This window comes from Megalobrama amblycephala, linkage group LG15 (genome assembly GCF_018812025.1).
Source record: "Megalobrama amblycephala isolate DHTTF-2021 linkage group LG15, ASM1881202v1, whole genome shotgun sequence".
Taxonomy (NCBI): Eukaryota; Metazoa; Chordata; class Actinopteri; order Cypriniformes; family Xenocyprididae; genus Megalobrama; species Megalobrama amblycephala.
In genome coordinates this window covers 25,379,300-25,392,940 of record NC_063058.1, presented here as the reverse complement: position 1 = coordinate 25,392,940, position 13,641 = coordinate 25,379,300, and the positions used below count along the sequence as shown (strand labels likewise).

Here is a 13,641-nt window from a genome sequence, read left to right as displayed (position 1 = left end):
AAGTTAATGAGATAATTAAGTGATAAATTGAGTGATGATTGACCATTATTGACGACACCTGATGATAACAAGCAGAATCACCAAAGGAGAAAATCACTATTTTTAAGCCACCATCGTGGAGATGAGTGTTTGCTTTAGTTGAGCTCTTGACCCTTGATTGTTAATATTAGATCTTGTTTGGGCTGTTGACTGAGTTATAACAACCAGACAAGCAAAGAGAAAAAAATTATCAGGAGTTGGTTATGTTTTCACATAATTGTAATTTGACCTGAACTCATTTAGAGCTCAATCTCTGAGTTAGATTTACATTATTGAACTGTGGTTCAACAGCAGATCATCAGCTTTATCAATATAATCTGATGGATTTTGCAAAAGATGTTCTGATTAAAAAAAAAAAAAACACTTTCAGGTAGAGACACAGACATCAAGAATCGTCCTGTGAATCTCAACAGTGGTGACCATCAAAAAGCATGTTGCAATGCATTCTGGGTGCCTCCAATCAAAATTCATCCATGGCTCCCATCATGCATTTCTGCATGAATAAATTATGAGCTTAATTGTTTTAGTAATTTCCTTTATTCTCACTATTTTATTTTTTTCTGTTTTTCTGTGACTTTTTAGTAGCTTGTTTTCTAGTGTTCAGAGTTGATCAGAATATGTTGCTTGTCACCGTCGTTGAGATTCATATGTTGATTCTTGATGTCTGTGTGTGCCTAAAGGATTCTTTTTTTTTTGTTTTATTCAGAACAACTTTTGTGAAATCCTTTGGATTATATTGATTGTATTGTATTATAGTTGATCTTGTGCTGTAGAATCACAGTGTTGCTGTAATCAATAATATAAATCTAACTCAGAATTAAATGAGTTCAGTGATTCAGATCAAATAATGATTATGTGAAAACATAACCAACACCACTTGATTTTCTTTTTTCTTTGCTTGTCTAGTTGTTACAACTCAGTTAAAAGCCCAAACAAGAACTAATATTAAGAGTCAAGGGTCAAGAGCCAAACTAAAGCAAACACTCATCTCCACGATGGTGGCTTAAAAATAGTGATTTTCTCCTTTGGTGATTCTGCTTGTTATCATCAGGTGTCTTCAATAATGGTCAATCATCACTCAATTTATCACTTAATTATCTCATTAACTTTAACACTGCTTCAGTGGGTGGAATGAAAAATATGGCAGGACTTCTACTTTCTGACCCCCTGGACTATCCATGGGTTTCATGTGACGTCACTGTATTCTATCGCCGCCATATTTGTGTCCGGTCACAGCTGTGCGCTCTGTTTAAGTCTATGGTGACAGCAGCTACAACTAGCAGAGGAAGGCCAACGAAACACTCTCAGAAGGTTCACAACAAATTTACAATATGTCTGGGATATGTGGTGCTGTTAGCCGTTTCAACAGTCGTCAGAACTACACATTTATTTGATTCCAAAGGAGTTAGATCGGCGGAATTATTGGCTTCATTCAGAAAGGACCACACCACTGGCAGCCAAACAGCAACGCATAATAACTTGCTGGGACTGTAATTTACATAACATTATAATTGTATATAATATTGTATTAAAATATTGTGAATTCTAGTTGCTGTGTTTCGGCGTGTTATTACAGGATGAACAAATTCACGACATGAGCTGATCACATTAGTTTAAGTACATGATGCGTGCATGATTTTGTGCAAATATAAGTTGTAATTTTATGTCTATCTTGTATAAATATATATGAATTACCCTATATAGGATGTGTTCCTTTGAGTTAACCTTCTAGCAAAGTGCTTCATTTTACGAGTGTTCATTCAGCGCGTGCAGCTCAAATAATAGGCTAACTGTTATCAAAAATAAGATAATTTGAGAAAAAAATCTGTTATTGTTCGTGATCCTTATTAATCAAACCATGTGTTGCTGAATATAATACGAGAACAATATAAGAGCTAGTTATTAAATATAATGCATTATTTTTTTTAAAAAAACATGAAAGTTTTAATATTACTGTAAACATTTTAATGACTTAATCGTTGCTGTTTGAGCTGCGCACGCTAAAGCTGAAGAGAATAAAAACCCGTAAACAAAGTTAATTAACTCAACGGAACACATCCTATATAAAATAATTCAGATATTTATACAAAATGAAAATAATACTACAACTAGTATTTGCACAAAGTCACGCATATATGAACTTGAAGTAACGTCATGGAACTCAGAAACACAGCAAATAAGCCCAAATAATTCACAACGTTATGTTACAAGTATATACGATTATAATATAATTTATAAGACAGTCCCAATCATATTAATGTTTTGCCTTACTTTCAGCTCTGTGGGTTATTTACCTCAACGAAACACATCTTTATATGTGTATAAATATCATATTTATACTTCATAAAATTAATATTACAAGTTTTATCAGAACAAAATGACGCGAATGCACAAGTGAAGTTTGAACAAGTTATGTAATCAATGTTTAACTCCAGTAGACGCCCTCTTCCCACAACAACACGCTGAAACAACAACATAGAGAATTCACAACATTTTATTACAAAAGTGTTCTCGTTATAAAGTTACGTAAATGACAGTCCCAGCAGTTATTAATGTTGTGCATTGCTGTTTGGCTGCCAGTGGTGTGGTCCTTTTTGAATGAAGCCAATAATTCCGCCGATCTAACTCCTTTGGGATCAAATAAATTTGTAGTTCTGACGACTGTTAAAATGGCTAACAGCACCACATATCCCAGACATATTGTAAATTTGTTGTGAACCTTCTGAGAGTGTTTTGTTGGCCTTCCTCTGGTAGTTGTAGCTGCTGTCACCATAGACTTAAACAGAGCGCGCAGCTGTGACCGGACACAAATATGGCGGCGGGCATAGCGGAAGTGACGTCTTTGAAACCCATGGACCAACAAACACCAACGAACAAGTTGGCCGTTGGATTTAGAATTCGATGAGAAAAAACTGTCATGTTCACACCGCCCCAACAAACACTGACCAACGAGTGACGTCTGACTGGGAAAATTCCACAACTACATATGTAACCATGTTAACAACATTGTCAGGCAAGTTTATTATATTAATAATATAGTATCATATATATTTTCATTGTATTAAAGTATGAGGCAAAACAAAAATACTAACCTAAAATCCGAAGCGCTGTAGGTTGGTTTTTAAACTTTTTAAACTTTTTTTTTTCGCGTTATTAACGAGACCCATAAGCATATACAACCATGTAGCTAAACCATAGAGCTAAACAAGCCAAAACGAATTATTAAAAACGAAACTGAAGGCAAACCTGCATTGCTCTCATGGTGGTTATAACGTTACCACTCTTTCGGTGAAGTGGAGCAGCTGCTCTTGCTGAATGGCACGGATTGCACTATGGACTATTCTACCTTTTGTATATTTTTATTTTTTTTACTGTATTTTATTTTTTATAACAAACAAGCTGCGATGTCACATTTCCGCTGCATGTTGTTGTGTGTGCGTGAGGCGCGTGCGCGATCAAGCTGTCTTTGCAGGGGACTTGCCTCATCGCCATGGCAACGGTTCGTAGCCAAGTCAGATTACGTCAGAGTTTGTTGCCGTTTGTTGGAAAACTGTTCACACCGCGCAGACATTCCACGACCCGACAAACGCCGATTAAACATGTTCAGTCGGGTGAAAACCAACTCCGACCAACGCCAACAGATACCAAGAGGGGTATCACACCGATCCAACAAACTCCAACAGACGAGTTTGTTGGCGTTTGTTGGCTTTTGTCGGTGCGGTGTGAATTGGCCTAAAGAAAGACATCAGAAAAAACATCAGAATTATAAATGCCAATCAAGTATTTTAAGGCATCTAGTAAGGCATAATAGTCTGTTTAAGTTCATTTAAACTCAATTTAATTGAGTTGCACCAACTTAATTTAACTGGCCTAAATTCAGGGTTTTTTTTCTTCATTTTTTGTTTTTCCCCAAAAAATGAATGAACGGAAGATACCTTGATTCCCATCATTCCACACTCCTTCACAGTGTCATCTATGCCTTTGTTATTGTTTTGAATACACTGTTAGACCTTGCTGTAGAAAAACAGCCAAATTCTGACAGTAACAAACCATTTTCCATTAAAACAGTAATATACTGTAGAAAACACTGCATTCTGGGTAATATTTGTCATCTTCGAGAAAATAGCCTACAGGGATATACCGTTAGTTAACAATGCTCAAAGTCGACACTCAGAGGCTGTGTTCTAAATCACACCCTATACCCTCATTCACTATTCCTTACATTAGTTCATTATATAGTCCACTTGACAGAGTTAATTAAAAGAAGTGAGTGAATTCAGACACTTTATGAACACCTGATAAGCAGAAACACTGAAGAACAGAGAAACAAGACCAGAAAAATGACACGAGCAGAAACACAAGAACTACAACTGACTTCAGTGTCAAACCAGTTTGACATTATTTTTTTCATACATGTTCAGAAGTTCTTGTTGAGAATGAACAGATATGGATGTTGATGTTTTATTGAAAATAAAAATGTATTTAAGTTTTCACCATCGTGGTGAAAAGTGTCTGCTTTAGTTGGGCTCTTGACTCTTTTACATTAGCTTTCTCTGGCTGCTGTAACTGATTGTTTAAAAAACACATTTGGCCAACACAAAAGGCCAAAGTAAAGTTGATCAGGTGTTTGGCTGTTGTGATGATTCTGTAATCATCCTGGGCTTGTCTAATTCACTGATCTATTTCTGTGTCTAGTCTTTGATTAAATGGGTAATTTATCTTTATTGATTGTACTATATCTGTGATTCAACAGCATACAAACAAGCAACGTTTCAGTAATCAGCTATTTATGAGAATATATTAGCCCTTATAACGCATAAAATACTTTGAGTTCCTGTTTAACTTGCACAGCAGAGACATCAACAATCAGAATATGAATCTCAACAATGGTGACATCTAAAAGTTTAATGTTGCAACGCATAGTACAAAACTCCCAGCATGCACTCCAGAATGAATTATGCAGCTTTATTGCCACCATTGTTGAAATTGATGTGCTGATTTTTATATCTGTGTGTGTCTAAATACTGATGCAGCTGTCTCTTTTTAGCTGACTGCTGTTGGATCTCTTGCTGTAGTCTCACAGTGGCAATAATGAAAAATATTAGCCTGTTAAAGGTCCCGTTCTTCGTGATCCCATGTTTCAAACTTTAGTTAGTGTGTAATGTTGTTGTTAGAGTATAAATAAAATCTGTAAAATTTTAAAGCTCAAAGTTCAATGCCAAGCGAGATATTTTATTTAACAGAAGTCGCCTACATCGAACGGCCAGTTTGGACTACATCCCTCTACTTCCTTCTTTAATGACGTCACTAAAACAGTTTTTTGACTAACCTCCGCCCACAGGAATACACGCCATGTCGTCGAAACGCTGTTATTTTCATCCCGCAGTCCAATCACCGGGTCTGATTCCGGCTCAAATTGATAGGGTAAAATTAAAGACATGTTTACAATAACACTGAGCGTGTGCATCTCCACGTTATGGTAAGAGGCGTGACCTTTCCGGGCAAGATGCGCTAAACTGCTGTCGAATCACAACACAGGAACCGCTGGCACAATCAGAACTCGTTACGTATTTCTGAAAGAGGGACTTCATAGAACAAGGAAGTCATCAGCCCGTTTTTATGACAGTGGAAACAGCGGTATACAGATAAGTAAATTATGTGAAAAATACTGTGTTTTTTTACACGTGAAACATGAACACATGTTATATTGCACACTATAAACACAATAAAAGCTTCAAAAAAAACAGGACCTTTAATATTGTAACAACAGATAAAAAAAAGCATGAATTCAGTGATTCAAGAGACTATGTGATGGTTGTATTATCACCAACAATTTTTGAACAGTTTAATCAGTCAAAGAAAAAAATAAAACTGATGTATTAGAAGGTCATGGGTAAAGAGCTCAACTAAAGCAAACGCTTATCTCCTCAATGGTAACATCAAACCAAACATTTTCACCAAAATATCAACATCTAAACTTCTGTTAATTCTCAATAAGATCTTCTGTAGAAGTAAAGTTAAACTGGTTAGTAATAAGTGTAATAATGTGTAATGGCTGGAAGACAGTTGTAATTCTGCTCGTAGTTGTAGTTTCTGCTAGTATTTATTCTGTTCTTGTTCCTCTTTTCAGTAGTTCTGCTTGTTAACAGCAGGTGTTCATCATTAATGCTCAAACATCACTTAAGTATAAACTTAATTATCTCACTGCAACACAGCGTCAATGTTACTTTTACTCTGTAGCGTGGACACTAGAGGATGTTCCTGTGGGGTTGAAAGGGTTAAAGGTGTAAGATAAAAAGACACACTCACAAAATGTAATTTAACAGTTACAAACACTGTTGCCAGTAGTTTACTGTAAAATTGAGTTTTGTGGGTCACCATTGTGCTGAAGAGTAGAGCCTGTGCTTAGGTTCAGGAGAAGATCGAGAGACAATGGTGATGTGCTGCATGTTGTTTTATTTAACAGATGGTGACTGTGTAGTTGCTGGTGCAGTGACAGTCTTTTTATTTAAAATGTTTTTATTGAATTCTAAAGAAATAAGTTCATTGTGATGATATGCTCCTATTATTAGCGTATAATAAAAATTAGTTTGTAAATTTAAATGGCACTCTGACAATTTGAGGCCTTTGGTTTCTGCAAATGAAATGAGGTAACACGAGTTTTAATTTAGTGCATGGTATCTTTACAGTAACATACTGTAGATTACAGTAAATAACTGGCGACAGTGTTGCCAGTATTTTACTGTAAAAAAGCCCGGCAAGGTCTAACAGTGTATGCAACCTTTAACTGCGAAAATTACATGTGTTAAAAATACCCATTGTAAATGTTTTAAGTTTTTGTGTTTGTGAGACTTGCTGTGGCAATCAGCCAATGTCAGAGAACACTGTCAAAGCAGCAACGTAAAGACACTATGCACCGTCCATTTCCAGCAGTTTCCTAGCGTTGATTAGCATTTTCAGAATATAGCTCCTCATGGAGCAGGTGAAAACCAAACAGACATTATGCTTCCTTCGTTTGGTATTGTGTGCATATGTAACAAGTGGATTTATGCACTGTAGTTTGTTAATTGTGTTGTTAAAGATGTATGATCCATTTATGAGCATCCTGAATTTTTTGTTCATTGTTTGAAGATATTTCACTCATCCAGGACATTATATAATCTTTTTTTATTTTGTTCCCACAGTTTCTTCAGATGCTGAAAATGAAATATAATATTTAGTGATTGTTCATGAGAAATTACAGCTCAAATTTTACACAGCCTACTAAATCTGGAAGTCTAGTCAGTAACCATAATCTAGGACATCAGCAACATTACAAAAACAAGACTAGTATAATCATTTAATATCAATACAGTATAACAATAAATCTAATATAAAGTTGTATGCAGGTATGTGAACATATTCTGACTGATAATCAAGACATGTCAGAAAGTGTCTTAGACTATTAATAACAGGCCAGATTAAAGAGAAAATGTAAAGTTGAGATGGAATTGAAGCCGAGCTATTTGATCACAAAAGATGCTTATACAGTGGAGGATGGGATAAGGAAGTAAATGCAACATGTTCACACGGGAAAGCAGTATTTTTCCAATCAGACCCTAGTGTGTCGAGTTTCACCATGTGGCCAGCATCAGCTTCACTCTGAAAATCCCCACCTTTCATGATGTCTGTTTGGGCTTGGGTTATATTTACTCAAATGTTTCCTAACATCAGACGCTCTCAAGTGTTCAAGGAAGTTAATGCATAGTGTGTTACATTGCAACCAATCTAACTCTGTGGTATTTTAGCACAAACATCTGTCAGAACAAATAAGATGCCAACATGGTCTGGTTTTGTGACATTCTGTCATGCTCTGAAACCATGAACAAAACGGGCCGGACTACATTAGATTCACGTGCAACAAGGATAAACATTGTTTGTGCCAAACCAAAATGTGTTCTGTATGAGGACAAAATATAATCTGATCTACTAATGTAAAGAAAAGCAAAACTTCTATTTACTAACAAATAAAGTAGTAACTAAAAGTACTTACTTGGATTAGAATAACCATTTTTTAAGGAGTCTAAACACCAAAGGAATTAAGAGAGAATTATTGTTATTAACAATACATTTCAAATATTTATCTTGGATTTCTCTTAAATGAATACTTCACCCAAAAAATGACAAATTTCTTAATGTTATTCTAAACACGTTTTTTAAAACAATTTTTAAAGGAATAGTTTGCCCAAAAATGAAATTTTTTTCGAACCTGTTCCAGACCTGTATGAGTTTCTTTCTTCTGTTGAACTAAAAAGAAGATATTTTGAAGAATGTTTGTAACCAGACAGTTGACGGTAGCCATTGACTTCCATAGTAGGAAAAAAAAAAATACTATGAAAGTCAGTGGCTCCTTTCAACTGTCTGGGTACCAAAATTCTTCAAAAAAAGTTCAACATATAAAAAAAAAAAAAACTCATACAGGTTTGGAACAACATCAGCGTAAGTAAATGATGACAGCATTTTCCTTTTTACGGTGAACTATCCCTTGTTGCTATACTAGGCGTTTTATTTTCTTTCAGTTCTTGTTGTACCTGCACATCGTTTTTTCCATATAGCAGCTGCAACTCCAAACACCAATGTCAGAGCCAAAACTGTCAGAATCGAAGGAATCACTGATTTAAATGGTTCCTTGTGATCATACTCTGAAACATGAACCACAGACTGAGTGATTGACTTTAATGGTTTTTGTTTTGATTGTTAAATGATGTTTTCTGTAAGACCTGATTACCTAAAGTGACGTCCAGTTTGTTGTCCAGACTGAGGTGTGTGGCAGAGCAGGTGTATTTGTGTTCGTCTGCACTGATCTCTAGACTCTTCCTCATCTGGTACGTCCCGTCACCATTGGGCAGCAGATCTCCTCCAGTGATCTCATGATCAGGTACAGGCTGTCCATCTCTGAACAGGGTCAGGTTGATGTGACGAGGGTAAAATCCTGTCGCCAAACAACTCACACTAAACCCAGAAGACAGTTCTGTCTTGAAGAGCCTGACTCGTGGTTTCACTGTGAGGAAAATGACTAATGAATATAGGGATATTATCTTTTATGTAATAAATTATACAATACTAGTATTCTACAGTAGACTTAAAATCAAGACACTGAAGAAATAGCATAATTTAGACTCTTTTCACAACATTTTGTTAATTCTTACAAGTAATATTTAGTTTGATCTCCTGAACTTGATGATAAACATTTTCTGAAGGTTATGGCCTTGTTTCACAGACAGGGCTTAGATTAAGCCAGGATTGGGCCTTAGTTCAATTAAGACATTTAAGTACCTTTTTAAAATATGCCTTACTGGAGTGCATCTTAAGACAAAACAGTGGTACTGAAATATTTTATAAACATATTTTATTTGGAAATGTTCTCAGAACATCCCTGCTGCCCTTGTGAAAAAAATTGAAATGAAAATTAGAGCTAAATTGAACAAAAGTGGCTGTTCAAACCAACACGTCTTCTTTAATGACTTACAAAAAATGTTCTTTATGGGTATTTCCTGGTTTATTGTTATGAAACCTTTTATTTAAATGCAAATCTCTTGCAGTAAGTCATTAGCTGACAACAGCACATGCATGAGCTAATGTAACTGCTGTATCACTGCATCAGCAACTACACAGTTACTGTCTTTAAATAAAGTAACATGCAGCAGAACATCAGTGTTTCTGGATCATCACTGACTGAAGCACAGGCTCTACTCTCCAGCACAATGGTGACCTCACAAAACTATAACAGAAAGAGAACATTAAACACTAACAGATCTCTCTAGATATCAGCATCTTCACTTATTACAAACCACTCTGACTTTATTTCTTTCATTCAAAACTTCTTAATGAGGTGTTGTTTTATTAAAATTTATAAATGTCACCATTATAGAGGTAAGCGCTTGCTTTAGTTGGGCTCCTGAACCTTGACTTTTTAACTTTAATTTTTATCCAATTGTCGTAACTATGTGTTTCTAAAGCGCATCTTTTAGAAAATCTGTTTAAATAGTTTTAATTGTTTTTTGTTGATGATTTCATCATCATTCAATGATTTCTGTATGTGGTATTTCTCTCATGTTATTGTAGTAATATAATCCTGCTTTGATATTTTGATTGTTTTTGTCATTATGCAGAAATTCAGAAGGGATCATGTAGATTCACAAAGATATCAAGATTCTGCATATGGGTTCTTAAAAGAACTCCACATCGTGAACGTACTGGGAACGTTATTAGACAACATCCTTACACAAGTGGGGACATTCTGAGAATGTTCTGGGAACGTAAAATTTTTAGCGGGGTAACCTGTCACTTAGTAACTTTCCCAGAACGTTCAGAGACGGTCACGATGTGGAGTTCTGAGTTAGATTTACGTTAATGATTACAGCAGCACTGTGACTCTACAGCAGTACAGCAATACAAAAATATATATATTTTTTTAAGTTCTGATAAAAAAAAAAGCTTCCTTTAAACACACAGACATCAAGAATCAGTGTGTGAATCTCAGCAGAGAGTAATAAAGCATGTTGCAATGCATTCTGGGTGCCACCAATCAAAATTCATCCATGCCTCCCATCATGCATTGCTGCATGAATAAATTATGAGCTGAATTGTCTTAGTAATTTTCTTTATTGTCACTATTTAAATTTTGCTGTTTTTCTGTGACTTTTTAGTAGCTTGTTTTCTAATGTTCAGAGTTGATCTGTTTATCAGAATATGTTGCTTGTCACCGTTGTTGAGATTCATTCGCTGATTCTTGATGTCTGTGTGTGCCTAAAATAATGTTTTTTTTTTTTGTGGTAAGGATAACTTTCAAAAAAAAAATTGTATTGATAAAGTTGATCTGTAGAATCACAGTGCTGCTGTAATCAATAATGTAAATCTAACTAAAATTGGGCTCTAAATGAGTTCAGTGATTCAGATCAAATAATGATTATGTGAAAACAACCAACACCACCTGATCATCTTTTTTTATTTACTTGTCTGGCTGGTTTTAATGCAGTTAAAACTGCCCAAACAAAATCTTATATTTAAAAGTTAAGGGTCAAGAGCTCAACTAAAGCAAACCCTGATCTCGATGATGGTAACTTAAACATTGTGATTTTCTCCTTTGGTGATTCTGCTTGTTATCATCAGGTGTCTTCAATAATGGTCAATCATCACTCAATTAAACACTTATTTATCTCATTAATGCTTCAGTGGGTGGAATAAAAATATGGCAGGACTTTTACTCTTTGATCCCTGGACTTCCCACCTCTGCCCATAAGCAGCATAAAATATAATTGCTTTTCTTATGGCACCAGAAGACTGGAGAAACACTGTAGATGCTTACCTCTCCTCTTTCCTTGCATTCCTCTTTTTTTAAGGTACTTTCTGAGACCTGTTGTGCAGCGTGGGTAGTGTACAGTCGCATGACGATATCTGTATATCTCTAGATGTAGTGTTGATTGTTTTTCAATGCCTTGATGTGTTAATGTGTCATCAATGAAACGTATTTCATCTGTAGTGGAGCCTTCAAAAGCAATCTTAGTGATCATTTGCCCAGGTTTGTCATTGTCCGACACTTCACACAGACTCAACATCTGATGAACCAAAGGACCTGTTAAGATTGAGAAGAATATTCTAAACAAATACCACCAAAATTTAGCATTTCACTTTTTTTTTATAACTTTAGAAGCTTAAGTGTTATTTTTAAGAAATTACAACATTGCATATATTGATTCATGCAAATTTTGTCTCAATATCACTTGTATGTTTTCCACTTGCACTTACCTTTTGTTTTGTTCACAAACCTTCCTGCAAGTCTACTCAAAATAATAGGTTGCAAAAATTCCCTTATGTTATAACTTATGTGATCAACCTCCTCATCTTCATTTGTAGTATTTCCTCTTGGAATGTAGATTCTCGTCTCTGAATCATAATATCCAACTGGGATGTCATCCAACATATATAAAACACTAAATTCAGGAAGTGGTGCCTCTCTTTTAATGCAAGTTACAAGGAACTGCAAGGAGTGAGAACCTGTAAGAAACAGTAATAAAAGTCATTTTCAGTTAGTCAGCATGTTGACATCCCACAACAAAACTGAAGCAGTATTTTTTATATATATATTTTTTTATTATATTTTTTTTTTTTTCTTTGGGGGGGGGGGGGGGGGGGGGGGTTGAATCTCAACATGCTGACTGTAACTGTACTTGTTTAAAATACACAATTAAAACACACAACACTTACTACCTGATTAAAGGCAAATCCTACCAGTAAAAACAGCTGCTGGAAATGACAGCACACACAGAAAAACAAAAAATATCATGCTGTTCTCAAGCTGGTAAAAAGTTGTATTCCTCTACTGCCACATTTAGTAAATGTGTCCAGGAAAGAGGTTTGTAACAAGTCAAGCAAGTTGCAAGTTTTATTTCCTGGAAAATTCTCAGATATCATGTTACAGCAGAGCAGAGGCTGTGGAGGAAGAAACATGTGACTTGGGGGTGTGGGATTATTTTTTAAAATAACCTTATGTATAGTCTGAAACAGGAAATATTTTTAAAAATCCACAGAGAAAAAGAGAAACAAATATCAAAGACTACTTGATCATTTTGTTGTTCTATTTTAGTAGCTTTAGAGAGATACTCAATGATTAAGTAAATAATAGAGATTAAAAAAAATCAGTGTGTATGGGGTCCGTGTACTTTTGCATCCATTCCTTTTTCGTTTTTTAACCACGTCAAGAAAAACAAAACCGAATACACAAATTTCATGTGCACAAAATAAATATTGACTTATTTTCAGATTTTTGTTTATTACGTTTTGCATCTTCATAAACCAAAATTAAAAAAGGACAGATTAAAGTTGAAGAAATGTCAATTTACAAGTTTTCTTTTGTAAAATTGTTGTTTCCCCCACACTTTCGAGAGCCATGTCTCTGAAACATGATAATACATGACTTAGGGTGACCACCTGGCTATTGATCTGTAGGACAGTAGATGTGATTTTGCGAGACACATGAGACAGATACATTTACAACTATTACGCTATGTAAATATTGATTTACATTTGTTGGCAAACTTGGCATATGCGCCGATTAATGTTTCTGCCGGTAGGTGCTTATAATGTTGCGCCTATGGCAACATTAAATCCTGGAGAGAAGATAGATTCACGGCTGCATGCAGGAGGACAAAGTTTGAGCGCGCAGATGTAATATCTGAGCGATAGCGCGCGCGCGTCCAGTTTTGTGCAAGTGAATCCGCCTGTGAGCGGAGAGATTCCTGCTCGCGTATTTAATGCGCTCTCGTGATACAATAATGCGCTCTCGATATTTTTCATTATAATAACGCCATAAAACCCGCATTAAATGAACTATTAACGTGTGAAGAAAGTCGTGTCTGAATTTCGCAATTTTGTATTGGTTAAAACAAATGGAGAATATCTCGTTTTTCTGTAGGTGCTCAACCATTTCCGTGTGTGGCGCTTGATCGTCGCCGTGCGTTGGAAATATTTAACATCAGGATGGATGATTACATGCTTTAATCGATTTGGGCAGCTTTAAGCAGGTCTTGAGGTTCTTATCCAGTATGTAAGATGAAATCCTTG

General features: G+C 35.5%; 1 protein-coding gene across 2 annotated transcripts; it reads right to left on the bottom strand.

The window, feature by feature from the left end:
- Positions 1–5,774: 5,774 nt before the first annotated feature.
- LOC125247859 (major histocompatibility complex class I-related gene protein-like) lies at positions 5,775–12,434 on the bottom strand. Of its 2 annotated transcripts, none has more exons than XM_048159382.1 (7): positions 12,310–12,434; positions 11,827–12,075; positions 11,387–11,653; positions 8,807–9,079; positions 8,610–8,720; positions 8,072–8,101; positions 5,775–7,235 (listed from the first exon to the last, which is right to left on the bottom strand). In XM_048159382.1, exons 1-7 carry the CDS (start codon positions 12,362–12,364, stop codon positions 7,207–7,209), a joined length of 1,014 nt encoding a protein of 337 aa, XP_048015339.1. In that variant the 5' UTR covers positions 12,365–12,434; the 3' UTR covers positions 5,775–7,206. The 2 variants fall into 2 exon arrangements, with proteins under 2 accessions (XP_048015339.1, XP_048015340.1); XM_048159383.1 differs by having other exon boundaries at positions 12,289–12,418.
- Positions 12,435–13,641: the final 1,207 nt, after the last annotated feature.